Source organism: Artemia sp. Qi Xiang Cuo, chromosome 2 (assembly GCF_049724085.1).
Source record: "Artemia sp. Qi Xiang Cuo chromosome 2, ASM4972408v1, whole genome shotgun sequence".
NCBI lineage: Eukaryota > Metazoa > Arthropoda > Branchiopoda > Anostraca > Artemiidae > Artemia > Artemia sp. Qi Xiang Cuo.
In genome coordinates, this window is record NC_142795.1 from 86548602 (window position 1) to 86566108 (window position 17507).

A 17507-nucleotide genomic window follows, 5' to 3' on the forward strand; every position below is an offset into this window, starting at 1 on the left:
CTATCAGGTTTACACCAATTTTTTAATACTAGTGATATGCAGGATATTAGTTTTGTACTTCCGTTATTGTAAATATTTTTTGTATTTGCCTCGTTGGTATAGACACCGTAAGAATGATATATTGAGGTATTAAATGCAGTATATTAGCTATTTAATGCAGCTGATATATTGACGTTTAATGCAGCTGATATATTGACGTCATATAATATATTGAGCTAGTAAATGTAGTATATAAGCTATTTAATGCATCTGATGTATTGACGTCATATAATATATTGAGCTAGTAAATGTAGTATATAAGCTATTTAATGCATCTGATGTATTGACGTCATATAATAAATTGGACTCCAAGTTAAAAGAAGAGGCATCCTCTTGTGCGATTGTTCTGATTTGTATTTGTTTTTCTTTATATTTAGTATTGTCATAGGATCTTTTGTTTTTGTTGCTCCACTTTACCACCGTATTAGTGGGCCAGAAATATATTATTATTGTTATTAGGTCCTGTTCATCCTCTCGTGCGATTATTCTTATTTGCATTGTTGTTTTTTTATATCTAATATTGTTTTTATGTTTTTGTTTTGTGTGTCTTTTCCTTTTACTTTCTTTTGTTACTCCACCTTTTTATAATGTTAGTGGGTCAAAAATGAATTATTATTATTATTATGATGAAAGGGTATTTGTTGCGTGGAGGGGGTCTTGATTTTAGTGATTTTCTTATGGTTTGTTTTTATTTACTTAAAAGATTATTTTTTTGCAATTCGTTTTCATTTTTCTGTTTCTGCAATGAGGACGGTTGAGCGGAGGTTTGCATTGTTTATTCTCACTTTCTGGAAATATCCTTGGTTACTCATCTTTGAGCACATCTTTTTATTATTTTGTTTCTCACGTCTCTAAAGCAATTTTATTTTCTTCCTCAAAAGCCGGTATTAAACATTAAACTGTGATACAACATACCAAACATGCCACTGATTATTTAGCATTATCCTTTCGTTTGGTTTCACTCGTTTGACATCTTCAAAAGACTTATGAAAACATTTTGGTTTTCAAATTATTTTTTATTTATTATTTTTGTCAATTTTCTATTATTATCGTTAATTGTTTGGGCTCCAGTGGAGCCGGTCTAGTTTAAGCTACGTGATTTGAATAAATTCTTATTAGTTAATGAAATCTTTCCAACTTTCGCTCTATTTATTTGCTTCATTTTTGAATATTTTTTCCTTATTAGTGAATAGTATCTGCATCTTTTCCATCCTTTGAGGGCTATGGATCCTTTGCAAGGACCAGGGACTTGCATTTGTTGCCCCAATTTTGCTGCTGTTGTTATTTGTTGGAATGCATAAATTGTGTCCCAGCCCACCAAGGCTGCCACTGAGTATTTTGGGCTGGCAATGAGCATTTAAAAATTCCCTTGCAAAAAGCCCAATAGTCTGGAAAGACATTAAATAATAATAGAATAGATTTTCCCTTTTAGGATAATTTTTCAAATGTGAACTTTTCCAAGAATCTGAAACGAAATTTCAGACTTTTAGAAATATCCCAAATAGTGACAATCGTGCAACCCATCGGTTGACAACTCCCATTTTTAGGTATTTTGTGTGATCGTATTATATGCCAACCTAAAAGTAGAAGAGAGTCAGGAAAATCGGGGGAACCATATAATATTATAATAATATTGCTGGAAAAAAGTGAATAGAGTGCATGCGAGTGGACAATACTATCGAAAGCTTTCGACAGATTAAGAGCACAGATATGAAGAGGAGATTTACTATTAACAGATTGCAACAGGAGAGAAGCTAGAACACGATGGGCGTGCTGACATCCCAGCCTTTTTTGAAAACAAAATTGATTTTCACCAAAATTAACATTTTCTGAAATAAAAGGTAGAAGAATATATTAAAAAATTTTGCTAAGATTGCACGGAACAGTTATTGGTCGATAAGAACTACACTCTGACGAAGTTTTTCCACGGTTCAAAACCGAGGTGACTGTGCCACAGAGGAAACTATCGGGAACCATAGAACCGGGAACCGGGAACCGTAGATAAACACATCTGAAACAGTAGCTGAAGGTGATCTATCAAAGTCTGGCAAACTACTTTCAGATGATAAGAGGAATTCTGTCTTGATCAACGGAGCTAGATTGCATGTTCTAAATAGCTTGACGAATATAAACAATAGAAACTGGTAATACATTACTCCGACAGATACAACTAGGCAAACACGACTCAAAAATATTACTAAAAAGCTTTTCAACTTCCCGGTTCACCTTGCCAAAAATATCATTATAATACGACACCCAAGTAAGAACTGCTATAGGACTTTCAGAAAACTCCCTACTAAGCTTATCCGAATTCAGAACATGAGACCACTCCTTTCTCGACGCAGAAAAATAAAAACCAGATACCCTAGACTGACGTAAACGTTTTTTATATGCACGCTTGGTACTTTTCTTCTGATCAAAGACAAATCCTCGATTTGGCCGAAAGCAAGACACCCATTTTGTACCCAAAACTTAGCTTTATTCTTTACAACTTTTAACTCTGGGTCGAAAACCCATTCTGGTTTTCTAGTTTTAACTTTAATCTTTTCTAAAGGAACAACAATCGCCTCTGCTTGTCTTAAGCACCAAATTATTTATCATAATATTCATTTAGAAACTGCTTATCATCTGAGAAACAGTCAGTAACTTGAAGCGAATGGTAAGGCACTTTTATAGAACCCAATAGCGCGGACAACTTAGTAATATAAAGTGCAAAATTAGCTCTACTCCAGTTATTCCTTTGAAACCACTTAGAACTTTTTGTAAATGGTCTAGTAGAACGGAAAGCGACTAATGAAGTAGAGAACGAAATCGGGAGGTGGTCAATATCACGATCGTCTTCATGAAGAAGAACAGTCGATACATTAATATTTGGCGTGGAAACTACATGGTCAATATTAGACAAACTTCCAGATTGGTGAATATATGAATAATCAACACTTTTCTAGACTATTTTATAAGCAGAAAAAGCATCAAGGATTATATCGGATCGAACTGACTGACTTGTAATATATGTGTTGAAGTCACCAACCACTATGAAATCATAACCAGTCGATACAAAAGACGCAAGAATAGCCTTAAGATTTGCCGAGGCTTTCACATACGCGTTTAAAGCGTAAATAGTTTTCTTGTCACACGGGACATACGCATTTATCAGCACAGTATTACCAAACCGAACCGCAAGGATGAATTTATCACTGTGAAAACACGCTTTTGAGAACAAACTCAGGTTATTCTTAACAATGCTCGCGAGGCCTTCAGAAGGTCTACCAAAAGTGACTCTCAGCATTAGTTGTGAAAACGGAATGATTACGACTTCTTTTTAACACATTAATACTAGTAGAAGTCAGGAGGTGTTCTTGAAGGCATACTATGTCAAACCGGTCACACAATTCATCAATCTTATGCTCCTTTAAACGAGTACCAAATTTATATTAAGCGAAACAATCGAAACAGGCAGAATCATTTCTTCTTGGCAATGATATCTCTCAGCACTTTGCATCTAAGACTAAAGGAGGTATGATTTTCACCAAAATTGGCACATTTTGCATCAAGCTGGCAGGGAGAATCCTTGGTGGAAATATGAGGGCCCGCACAGCATGCACACTTCGCAACCAAACTTGTACAATCAGCTACTCTACAGTCTGGTGAACGGCATTTGAGACAGCATCGAGGTGCCGACAGATATTCTTTCACAAATAAGTATTCATATCCAAGTTTAACACCATTTTGCATAGCCTTGGCTTTTGACATGGAGTCACAAAACTCAAGTTTAAAGTATATCCAATGGTAAAATAGTCCGTAAATATCATTTTATCATTTCACTTATTGCCAAACTGACTGTCACTGCAATCCACTGTAATTCATTCCAAATTTAATCCCTCTTAAATATCAATAGATGTTCATAAATCAAATGCTTTGTGATACTGTACCACAACTTTGCCCGTTTTTTTTGCTTGTTTGACCATAGGACACCTGTCCCAAACTGTATTTAAGATTTTAATCAGCTCAGATTTAAATTTAAATTAAAATTAAAATTTAGAGCTAGTCATATTTTATAGCCTATATTTGCTTCACTTGGTGCACTCTAAGGATTCCCCCCTTCCTTGAAGAAAGCATTTGTTTTGGACCTGTTTTACCTCTTGTAATATTACATACTCGTACGGATCTACAAAAATATAATTTAACTAATTCAAAATTTTATAGGAGCTTATTCTTGGATGCATTGGCAATATCTGGCTCAAATCCTGCAGCTTTATTGATTCGTGATTTAATAAGAGCAGGAGAGTTACCAGAATTAGTGGCTGCTAGAATGTTGGCAACTCTGCCAGCTTACATTAGACGGTCTTCGATGGCTCTTGTGTCCGAGTTCTCAGTAAGTAGTTATAGAAGTCATTTATTTATAACAAAAACATTTGCAGTTTATTATTTAACTTTAGAATTGCCACAACGTATGTTTTTTAGAAGTATGTTTTTTAGACTTATTGTTATATATTTAATGTTACTTATTTTTTTTTAATTATATTTAATGTTACATTAATCAAAAATTACGTTTTATTTCTCTTCAAGATATAGAAATCAAATTTAGATTTTATGTTTCTAGAAAGGCTGCGTTCAATGTCTTCAAACATAAAGAACAGTTTGAAGATTGAAATGTACCCGAGCGATTTTGTGTGGCTATCTATCAGACATGCGTGTGGTTATACTGTATATGTTGACAAGCTAGGCTTAAATGTCTTGTTTTAGTTAATTTGAAATATCTTGTGTATTTTCAACTTAATAGGTAGGACTATTTTAAGGTTTCTAAGGCATATAATTCATTGGCGCGCATAAGCTGAATTTTAAACGGGGGGCTTAGCTGGTCTAATTGGCACTTCCAATGCTGTATAATCGAAATCTCAAAACAAAAGTATAAAATATAAGCCAGCATTAGTCATCCAGGGGGGTGGGGGCTGGAGCTCCCATATGGATGCCCATGATGTAGTTTTTTTAAATTATTATACATTTCTACGGAAATAGTCTTTATTGCTTTTTATAAAAAAAAGAGAAAAGTTTTCACGCTATTTTTTTTATTTGTTCTTGGCCTAACTCAGACCAATCCGCAGGGCATGCTGATCTGGTCTAAGGAACTTTCCAAACTCCACATAACCGAAATTTTGTTTTATTCAAAATATATTTACCCATAAGTTATTCAATTATATTTACCCATATAATTGTTATATGGAAAAAAAGTTTTATTTTACATTAACATTAGCTAGAATGAATTAAGCACCCGCTGCTTTCAGTGACTCAAAAAGGGGGAGGGGTCTAACGGCTCCTCTAGATTCCAAAAATATGTATTTGTAAACCCGACAAAAATGCTCTTTTCTTCGTATTTTCTTAGGAAAATAAAACGAAATTGACAGAAATAGTGACAAAACAAAAACGTTTTCTTCTTGAATTTGAATTATATATTTTAGCCGACCCCCCCCCCTTATGTTTTATTTAAAATGAGGATGGATTTTAATAGCTGCAGTGACAGGTTAGTTACTATTTGATAAACCAAGTGATATTCACTAAGCCTCGAACATAATAGAAAAAAAAGCGATTCTGAATTTGCAATTAAAATTTTGACAAACTTATTTACTTGCTATACAATTTATTTTTATAGCTTTTAGATAGGTTTTAGTTTCTAATAAAGTTTTTATAAGCGATTAAGATGTTTTATAATGTATACTACATGATTCATACAGTTGATGTATGAATCATGTTTTATACATGATTTATACATATTAATATAACTGTTGTGATGATCGGCTAAACCAGTTTTCATTTGCTAGCCTTCCCAGTATGACTGTATCCTATTCATGCATATAAGGATGTACGAATATGTAAATGCGGCAAAAAACAATTGAATTCATTTATTGTCTTCATCTGTTGATATAAAAATACAGTTAAAACACACTAAGAAAATAAAAAAAATACAGGGATATTAAAATTTTTATTGCATATCCAGATTTTTTTTATCTAGTTATCTACTTTTATCTAGATAAAATTTTAATTTATATATTTAGGTCGACCAAAAAAAAAAAAAAAAAAAAAAAAAAAAAAAAAATTCTTGAATCGGCGTATTTTAATATAACTTTGTACTTGATGAACGAGGTTATAAATGAGTTGTGCCTGCAAAACCATTTAGTTCGTTCTTTTTTTTCTTTTTGTATATATGATGTTACAGGAAAATACTCTTTTGGCCTGGAAAACTTTACTGTTAACTATTTTCAAGTTTTTTTCACCCAGTTTTTATGTCCTTGGAATTTTTTCTTATAGAACAATTGGATAAAAAGAAAGTAGAGGTTGTAAGTCATCTACGGATAGGAAAATTTGATTCTACAGTTTTAAATCCTCACTTTGCTGTGGAATATCCTATTCACATCTTATGTATACTATAATTAGAAAAGCTTCAAAAATAAAGTTTCATCTTATTTATCTAACGCTATTTTTTCAGAGCAACTTTAAAGCGTAAACTAAAAAAAAAAAAGAAAAAAAAAAGAAAAGCTTTACCTATGGATTTTTGGAATCCAAAGTAGAGTGTTGTTTTTAAAACTAATATTAGATGTCTAGGCCTTATTTAATAAAGAGAAAATGTGCTATTTTTCTCAAAATGAAGCCTTTTTTATCTATATATTTTTATTTATTTTTATATATATATTTTTATTTTCATTTATATATTTTATTTATTTATATATTTTTTTTAATGTTTTTTTATTGCTAACAGGGTGCTGAACTTTGCGTAGATTTGACAACCTCGTTTTTTATCAGGCTTGCACTCCCGTAGATATACCGTTAACAGGTGCATTGTCACGGACGTACATGTATCTGTCACTGAACCTCACCTGTTACCTGAACCTCAATGAGGCAATGAACCTCAAAAGCCTTTTTTCTAGAAACTTATTGAGATGCCTCTTGCAAAAGACCTGAAGTATGGCGTTGTGGATCAAGCACTAATGTTAGCAATTCCTACGTTTGTGAACAAAGCCTGTACTATTCAGATACCTGAGTTTGTAGACTGTAGCCCTGAAGTTGTTCAGCAGTGGGCTGATCGCATTATTCGACAATATAAGGGTAAGCCTACTTTCTACTAAAGGTAGCTTTTTGAAAATGTTGACGTAAAACAGTCCAAAATTTATCAACGACAAAAAGTTTCTGTTAAAAATTATGGGAGCAGTCTGTCGAACTCATTGCTTCTTTAACTTTTTTGTCCCCCCCCCCCTATTTCCTTCTAAACCCTTTTCTCCTTCACTAAACTTTCAGAAACGGTATTCCTGGTAGTGTTCAAGAGTACATTAATTAAATTCTAGTTGCTAGTTTGTCTATACTAATTTGACATCCCGTAAATGGGTATATAAGTCTTAGGAGCTGTAAAGGCGTAAATTTCTGACATTCCTTTTGATAACCATAGTCCTTTTTGAAATGGTATTTCTGATACTATTTTTTTCTACCCGGGGAAACATATTTTTCAATTTCAGTTTTATATTGTTAGTATTTTATATGGTTATTATTAGTATTGTATATTGTGATATTGTATTGTTACTGTACTGTTATTGTTATATATTGTTATTGTTATTGTATATTGTTATTATTATATTATATTGTTACTTTATTATATTGCTAGTATTTTATATTGTTATTATTTTATATGGGTCTAGTGCTTAATATGCCAATCAGTAAAAAATGAAGTTTTCGTTCAATTGCAATTTGCAACAAAAGTGTGCTGTAGCTCATTTTAGTCTGACCATTGGAGACTAAAATCCCTATCTAAAAAAAACAACAAAAAACAAATTCTAAGTTTGATAATGTAATTAGCTGTGCCTGGAATATATAATTAAATTTGAAACTAAGCAGTGTTTTCGCCATACTTTTCTCTCCCTGCTTGGCTACTTCTTCAAAGTCTTTTTATTTTTCCTTAAGTGGCATTCACATATTTGTTTAGTTGAATTTCCATGCTCTAACATGGGCCTAGCCGAACATCTGTTCAGGCAGCTACCACTCACAAATAAATTTAGTCCTTGGCTGAAGCACGTCACAGCCCAGTATTCGTTCAGTAGTCTAGAACTTTGTGCCTCAAATTTCACATTAGCCAATTAGAGCGTTACTTTTGTCATTATATTCATCATCTATACTTAAAATAGGTATGCATTGTATATATGATTTGACCTATATGCCTAGGTAAATGCCTGGCCAGACATCCATGTTTTGGCCTGGAATTGTGTTAACGCTGCTAAAGGGCTAAAGTATAAAACTGTTCTGTACCATAAAACCCCAAAAACTACTATAACTTTAGAGCTGCTATTTTTTTGGAGAGTGAAGGATGTACGGAGGTCAAGTAAGTATGAATAAAACTATTCAAATTCGGTTAATCAGGTCGTTCTTCTGTCACTCTATTTATAATTTGTGTATAAAAGTAGCTTTCACGTGTATGTCTGACTATATTTTAATTTATATGAATGTCTGTCCATTCATCCATATCTAAAGCGTATAAGTTTAGTTAGACCAAGGGTTGCCACCCCTAGTGATTTATCACTATATCTAGTGTTTTTTTTATTGCCTAAACAAAAAACAAATTACTAAAACAGCACATAAATCACTAGACTGTTGAAGCAAATCACTAAATCAACAAAAAAATCACTTAAATCTAGGGATTTTTTTTCATCGGGTGGCTACCCTGCTTAGAGATTCACGTGAACACTGCTTCATATTATTCAGGTTAGAAAGTCAAGAAATTGTGAACTGTTATGAATTTTTGAAAAAAAGCAATGTTTACTTCGAAAATTTTTCGGGAATATAAAAATTAATTCGGTAGATTTAATAAAAAAAAGCCAAACGAATGCACAGATTTACATGTAATATTGTTGAATTACCGTCTATTTCTTAAGGAGAATATTTCTAAGATGATCTAATGTTCGATCCCATTTTAGAAATTACGGAATATTTCGTAGGTAAAGATATAATATTTTAAAAATATAAAATATTTCAGAAACAACGAAATATCAACAGAAGTTGCAATCAATTTATGCTCTGAGGAATCTTGGCATCTACCTGTCACCAGAGAGTTCGACGTTTATGAAAAACGTTGCACTTGGAAAGGAAGAAGTTGAAGGTCCGATAAGGTCACATGCCATTGTTATTTTACAAGAAGCAATTACCTTTGATCCCACGGTATAGTCTAAATTTCTCTTCTTTTTGACTTTTTGTTATGATTCTTTAAAAAGACATGCTTAAACAAAAGGGACGTTGATTTTGAACGAGAAGTATTGAAAAAAAAACTTTGACTTTAGCGTAATGAGTGAGGTTTTAATTAAGTTTTAAGTTTTAAATTTAAGTTTTAATTTTAATCATTACTTCTTGTTGAAAAAAATTATTTTTTTTATTGAATTTTCAGTAGGAACTATGTCTGTGGAAAGTAAATATAATGTCAGCTGTTTAAAACAATGACATCTTACAGATGGCTATTGCATTGATATAAAACGTTCTGAAACTACAATGATGATCGACAAAAATTGGAAAAAGAAAATAATTAAGATTCCAAACAAGGTTGATTATCGGTCAATGAAAAAAAAAGAAATACACAAAAAAACGAAAAGACTAAATATTTCGTCAAAGACTTCCAATAAGCCGCCCTCCGGGATCACAAGAAAGGAGGAAAAAAAGTGTATATAAAAGAAAAAACTAACTTCTTGGAGTAAGCTCTATAAAATAGAGAACATTTGCATTGTCCTGTCATTTCTTTTTTCATCATCCTCGGTTAGTTTCTTAATAGTTTTTTTTTTTTTTTTTTTTTTTGTGGCTGAAATTTTGGTATTAGATCATAAACTATTTCCTTTAAATATAGGATAGGACTAAAGCTCTGTATCTAGAGTTGTATTCACAGGGTGGCGAAGTGGTCCACCCGTATAACGGTTTGTTTAAAATCGTAACCCCTCAATATCACTGTTTTGGTCCAGTGCGCTTGCGCACTGGACCGAACAGTGCGCACAACGTGGGTGGCGAACTTTATTCGCCACCCTGATTCAGTAGACTATAGCTGCTTATATCTAGAATTATAAATAAAGTATATACTAGTGACGGGTATATGCCTGTGAAGAAATCCTGACGGGTATAGTGACAAGATTAGTCATACTTGAATTTAAAAAGCCAGTTTTTCACTGGCTGTTAATTGCCCTCGTTTTCTTCCTTTCTTCGCGATTTTATTTTTTATCATTTGAATTAAAAAAAAGTGCTTTTGAGGCGTTTTTGACTGGCTGGTTTTAGTTACAGATCCAATTGATATAGTCAGGGGCATATGAAGTTTAAAAAAGCAGTTTAAAAATCACAGCGATTCAAGCCTCTCAAAAAATCGTTTAGATGACCTTCAAAATCAGTTATTTACATGTTTTACATTTTCTTAGATTGCAGCATCAAAGAGCTTGGCTGACTCTTATCTTCCTGTGTTGATAAACCTAGAAATATAGATTAATACCAAAATTTTGAACAAAATTTTCAAAATATTTCCAGCATTTCCTTACTATTCTCATGTAATCCACTTTTTTTTTGTTTTAGTTTTGAAGTAATATTTGAATAGAAAACTCCCAACCTGACAAAGAAGGTAGGGGATAGGGATAGGTGTTCCCTCTAAAACTAGTCGAATGGATTTCTTGGGAAAATTGGATTAGAGCTGAAAAATTCTTTTTACGGTGTCAGATCCTTTTTCTCTACTGTCTCGTAATTCAAATACAAAAAAAAACTACAATACAAAAAATGCAAAAAAAATCAAAAACATTTCACGGATGTACGAATTTTTTTTAAAGAGAATCTGAAATTTGTTATCAGTAAGCAAAAACAATTCAAGTTATATTCATGGGATTTTATAATCCAGTATTTTATTTTTAGTAAATAAATGATAAAATCTAGCTTTTTCAAAATTTGTAAGAATATTTGGGTTTTCAGCATGATCATGGTTCCTCCCTTAAGGGCAACCTAATAGAGAACAAAGCCTAGCTCATAGTAACCGAAAATTTAAAAACACGTTTCGAAAAATTGGTGTTTTTTTCCGAAAAATACCATCAAGTGAAGAAGGTTCGATATTTGAAGCTGATTCAGGAATGGTAGCAATTATTTCGGTTAATCTTGATGACACAAGTTCATTGCGAAAGCAAATTCGTAAAAAAAAAAAAAAAAAAAAAAAAAAAAAAAAAAAAAATTGGAATCACCACGGCCGAAAACCCCATTTGAAGAATTACGGTTCCCAACTAAATAAATCACTATTTATCGCATGGAAAGCAGTGATCTGCTCCTTTTTTATTTAAAAAAAGAGCTCCTTTTATTATTTTTATCTCCTTTTTATCTCCCTATTTTTATCTCCTGCTTTTTCGTTTAGTCACCGCTAGACGGGCACTGAAGCATCATAAGGAGATGTTTAAGGGCTATATCTGAAAGGAAATTGCTATATGTACGTGCTTACCTTAAGTAATAAAACATAATATTGAAAATTTAAAATATTGTTTTAGAAAAACTGTTTCTTTTTATATGTAATGATATAGCAGGAATGACGTCGTAGATGGTAGTTACTTTAAATAGTGGCTTGGGTAAAAGTGATGACACCGCGGCTCGTTCTTTACCAGGGCTTGCTAATTTTGATATAAAGTTTGAAAGTAACTTCTAATTATAATACTATTTCTAAGTTAAATTTTAAACAAAATTTAAGAGTCAGAGAAATTCTGACAGCATCAATAGGTCTGCCATAACATTTTACCAACAAATCTAAGCTTTGCTATAAAAGTGACTTAAGCCCTACCTTAATTGATCTAATAGGGGTCACAAGGGTTCTATACATTAAGGTGCATATAAAATATATTCAAATTCTGGAGAGCAGGTTTTGCTGTGTCTGAATTCAGGCATAAAACGATTAGCAGAGAACAGGAATTCCTTTCCATTCTAGCCAATAACCGTTCCAAAAATATGATTGGGTATTTTTTTTTTAATACAAGACGGAAAAGAAGAATAAAAGTATAGAAAAATAGAGCCATTAATAGCTCGATTTCAGGGACGTATCCAGATATACGTCCTTTTTGCAACTTTTAAGATATACGTCCAACTATGGAACTTTTTCGTATCCTTGGGCTCAGGAAAGTCTTTTTGTATAATTACCACCCCCCCCCCCTCCGAAAATAAATTCCTAGGTAAGTGCCTACTCAAATTGTCTTTTTCACGCTATTGCTAAAAAAAGAAGCATTGTTACTGCTACTATTAGCCAATCCTGAATCACTGATATTTAATATTCATTCTAGATATCATCTGTCCTCTTCTCAATATACAAAAACAAAAATGAACCACCAGCAATCCGAATTGCGGCTGTTGGAAGTCTATTGTCAGGAACAGGTCCACTGGAATATCTTCGAGCAATTGGTACATCCCTTTGGTCCGAGACTGATCAAGACGTCGCGAATTATATTCATTCCTCGCTTCAGTCACTTCGAAATAGTAAACATCCGTGCTTAGCAAAGAGGTGAGCAATTTTATGAAAAAATTAAATCCTGTGTTAGATTATGCAATTCTTTGAGCTCAAAAGTTATTTAAAATAAGTGTCTCCACTTTTCACAGGTTTTGCTTTTCTTTGTTAATGGACACTCCATCTGGGTCCACTGACAAAGTATTAATGACTCATGAATGCCTGCTTTAGTCAAAACCTGGATACCCGAGTTAGATACCCTGAACATCATCATTAGTCGTTATCCTTGCTCTCCCTTTACTTTTTTTCAGAGTTTCTCCTAAAATATATCAGTGGTGTTATCTTTTCCTCGAATTTGATGGGAATCCGGTCAGCATTGGCTCGTTTAGGCCTAAAGGTCTGTAATAGCGTCTCAAATCCAAAGTAAATATCACCTTTTAGTAGTGTCCTGGGTTAATCTAAAGCTGAAATTTAGGCACGGTAGCTACCTTCCAGCAAGTTATGACGTTGTCAGACTCCATCATGAGAATTTGAGAGAAACTTTCTAGGAGCAGTTTTGAGCTCAAAGGCTACTTAAAATTGAGTTAAAGATAAGAAATGCTACGGTTAATTTTTCACAGTTCTTGCTTTTCTTTTGTAAGCTGACACTCCGTCTGTGTCCACTGACAAAGTGCTGGTGACTCATGAATATTCGCTTTATTCAGTGCACGGTACCCGAGCTAGATACCCAGAGCAGTATCATGCATATTCATCCTTTTTCTGATTTTGCCTTTCCTCTGAGTCTTTCCTAAAGTACATCAGCAATCCATCAATTCGGTCAGCATTGGCTTGTGTAGTCCTATAAGTCTGTAAGAACGTCTCAAATACAAAAATTTATAAGTGCATTTAACCAAATAAGCAACTCAGGGATCTACATTACGGATTCCGACGCAAATAATCTGTGCTATACTTCCTTATGGCCTAAAATCAGGAATATATATACCCTGACCCATGGATATAACTCATGACTCGTTTATTATTCTGTCATTGACAATTCAAAGGTTTTCGGTAGAATCCGGAGTCGAAGTTTACTAAAGAAGCTTAAGTTACGGAAAATCTTTGTTTTGCTATATTCTGTTGTTAGAAATTTCTCAGCTAAACTTGGTCAATTGTTTCATGAAAGTATCCCTTGATAATTTAATGCCATTTAACTTTTTGGTGAAGGTTGGGTTTACCCAAGGTAGTATGCTGTATTCCATTTTTATCTCCACATATACCAAGAATTTGTGGGAAACCTAACGAAACCCGAAAACACTCTTGCCGACGAAGAAAAGGCTCGTGCAGCCGTTTGAAAGAACAAGTACCATGTAAATGCTTTAGGTCAATGAAGTGTTCCAAAAAATGTTGGTGACAATTTTCGTTTGTTTGCATTCATGTTCCATAGTATTTAAGAAAAATTTCGTCTAGCAACACCTAGGATGACTTAACCTTGCGTTTTATTCTAAACAAGGGCCAACATATTCACCCAGATTGAGTGAATACCTAGATAAGTATAAATTAACTTATGTCTGTTTGAACAGACTTGTATAAGCCTTGAAGAGTATCTCCGAAAAGGCAGGGAATCTCTGCAGGTCTGAAATTATGTCTTCGAAATTCTTACTTTTTTTCTTTAGGATATAATCAATTTTTGTACTAATTAAATTCAAATAAATTTTAATCTCCAGTAATTCTTAGTTAATATTTTCTTGTACATTCACGTTTATGTAAAAAAAAGCAACTAATAATCCTGTTTCTATTTCACCGAACTACAAAAGCCTTACTTCTCTGATAAAACACTATATTTGATTTTGTTTGCTTAATTATTGATCCGTTATTTATTATTTAGATAGTTATTATTTACTGCTTGTTTAATTAATTTTACTACTATTTTTACGTTGTCATTCAAATCATATTTTATGATTATTATTTATATTTTCTATTAAAAAAAATATTACTAATTTTGTTGCATTACTATAAATGTTACTGTTATTTGTTTATTATTTAATTGAGTGTGGTTTATAATTGTATTTTATTAAATTTGTTTTCATCGTCTGTTTCACGTTTTCTTTTTTCTGCTGCGTGCATTAGTTAATTGATGGTGGGTTTGGCAATGATAAGCAAATAAACAATCCTATCATATAGGCTATATTGAGCAATTTATTTAGTTCCATTTTTAATTTCTTTTACAGTCAAGACTTCGTGAAGCAACTGCTGAAAACAATTCCAAACATGCCCTTGTCTCACCGTCGCTCTAATAGCTACATATATGATTTTATTCATCCTTCTCAGCAGTATGGCTCACTGCTGCAGTTACATACTGTAAATAATCCTCAAAACACCCTGCCCTTAACAGTAGCCGGCCTTGTGAATTATTTTTGGAAAGATTATACTTTTGATGCGTACAAGGTAAGCTTCTTACCCCTTAGAGTTTTATTTTTTAATTCATTAATCTGGTACCCTTTCACTGTAACCCTGACAATAGCTTTGAAGCCTTACTTTGCACTTTTCAGCAGATGGTCTTGTGAATTATTCTCGGATTAATAATAGAAATAGTAAGAGAACAGTTTTTCAAAGAACAGTTAAGAGCTTCTTCAAACCAAATATTGAAAGAAATAAATTCGAATAATAATTCAAGCATGAACAGACAGAAACCGCTATAAATGAACAACGGACCGAAATTCCAGTAAATAATTATGCCAAACTTAAGACGAAAAGAAATTACCACAAACAGGAGTAAGACTAGTGCTCCCTAGGCCTTATAAGGGCCAGAGTGTCGTTTGCACTTTAATGAAAACAATCGTATTTTGGGCAGTGTGTTTTTAGTTGTCATAACACGAGGAACAATAATAACAATAAAAATTATACCTAAAGGCTAATCATAGTTTATAAATTGGACTCTCTCAAAACCTCTAAAAACCTCTCAAAACCTCTAAACGGTAGTCGCATACCATTGAAAACGTTCCATATTTTGACCGATGTGGTTTTTATTTGTTGAAATTTAAACAACAACAACGAAAAAATAAATTAAATCACCATAATAACCAAGATTGGTATCCGGGATCATTGCTTTTCCTGAGGCGAAAATAATTTCAATGATTTAAAGAACATGAAAATTGGAACTTGGAATGTTACCACATTAAAAAATGACTTTCGTATCGGCATGTTGACTGACGAATTCAGACGATTTGAACTAGATTTATTAGGAGTTTCAGAAACTCATATCCCAGGGGTAGGAAGCATGAAATTAGGTGATACAGAATTTGTTTACTCAGGCAGGAAGAATGGAGTACATAGACAGGGAGTAGGGCTCATGATGAATAAGGAAGCTGCTAAGTCTTGTTTAGGCTGGGAAGGTATTAATAATAGAATACTAATTGCTGATTTTATGACTAGAAAGTTCAGGGTATCAGTTATAGTAGTATACGCCCCTGTAGAACCGACTGACGGAGATACTAGTGACTCAGATGAATTTTACTTACAGTTACAGGAGCAAATAGACAGGGTCCCGGGTAGGAATATGATGTTATTACTGGGAGATTTTAACGCCCAGGCTGGTAGAAATAGAGATAGATGGTATCCCAGCCTAGGTAAATTTGGTGTAGGAAAAGAAAACAGTAATGGATACAGATTTTTGCAATTTTGTAGGTATAACAATCTAGTTATAATCAATACGGTGTTTGGTCATAAAATGGCTCATAAGTTAATATGGTATTCACGTGATGGTAAGACAGCAAACCTCATTGATTATGTTATAGTAAACCGAAGACTGACAGGATCAATACAAGATACTAGGGTATATAGGAGTGCTGTTATTGATATTAAAAGTAAAGTTCACCACGTGGTAATCTCTAGGGTTAATCTAAAGCTGAAGTTATAGGGAGATAGTTATTTCTTGTATAGCTATGATATCGGATGTTTACAGAACAATAATTTGATGTACAACGTCCAGGAAAAGTTGAATACTAAACTTGAGCGTTTAACGGTTTCTAATATAAAAAATGAAATAATTTTAGAAAAATACTTTGTGAAGTTGCTGAAGGTGTATTAGGGAAGAAAGCTAGAAACGCAACTAAGAATATTAGTGAAAAAGCTTTATGTTTAATAGAAAGGAGAAAGGAATTGTACAAGAATTATCTGAGAGATAGATCATATAAAAACAAAAGAAATGTAAAGAAAGTGTAGAAAGCATTAAAATATGAACTAAGGAGGTGTGAAGTGGAGGCCATGGATAAAATTGCCGAGGATCTGGAAGATGCAGCTAGACGGCATAATAGTAAAATATTGTACTTGCACGTTAACAAATTGAGAGGGAGTAGTCAATCCGAACTTGACCCAGTTAAAGATAGGAATGGGGTCGCAATCAGCGATAGGGAAAAAACTAAAGAAAGAGGGGCCGAACATTTTGAGAATTTGCTTAACCGAGATAGAGTTGCAGGAAAAAATATAGAGGAAAATGAAAAAGTTTGTGATACCTTGGATGTGAAGGAAGATTTTTTTTGTGAGAAGGAATTAGCAACAGTACTAAAAGGATTAAAGAATATTAAGGCTTGATGTGAAGATGGTGTTGAAATTTACCGCTTTAAGTTTGGAGGTTCTGAGGATCGAAACATGTCACTGATGACTATACATATTGTCTTAGAAAAAGGAGACGTACCAAATACTTGTTGAAATATCATCATTCTGCAACATTATAAGCCAGGTGGTTAGAGTGAGTGGGGTAATTATCGAGGAATTAGTCTGTTCTCTGTAGGTAGTAAATTACTTAGTAATCTGATACTTTTTCGACTGAGAGATGCCGTAGACAAAGTTTTAAGAGAAGAACAGTGCGGGTTTAGAAAAGGTAGTGGAAGTGTCGACCAAATTTTCACTCTTAGGCTAATAATTGAGAAGTGCTAGAGCGTTCAAGCCCCTTTGGTACTCAGTTTTATAGATTATGAGTAAGAGTTCGATTCGGTTGATAGAAGATCTTAGGTAAAAGTTTTGCACT

The 17507-nt window shown here is 33.2% G+C and overlaps 1 protein-coding gene across 2 annotated transcripts in view; it reads left to right on the top strand.

The window, feature by feature from the left end:
• LOC148955744 (vitellogenin-6-like) overlaps positions 1–17507 on the top strand; it is a 184803-nt gene that overhangs the window by 96842 nt on the left and 70454 nt on the right. For both annotated transcript variants that reach the window (XM_089104026.1, XM_089104018.1), the window contains exons 9-13: positions 4246–4414; positions 6963–7140; positions 9053–9234; positions 12342–12559; positions 14710–14926. In XM_089104026.1, the coding sequence (XP_088960152.1) occupies positions 4246–4414; positions 6963–7140; positions 9053–9234; positions 12342–12559; positions 14710–14926 (964 nt within the window). The remainder of the gene's footprint in view (positions 1–4245; positions 4415–6962; positions 7141–9052; positions 9235–12341; positions 12560–14709; positions 14927–17507) is intronic.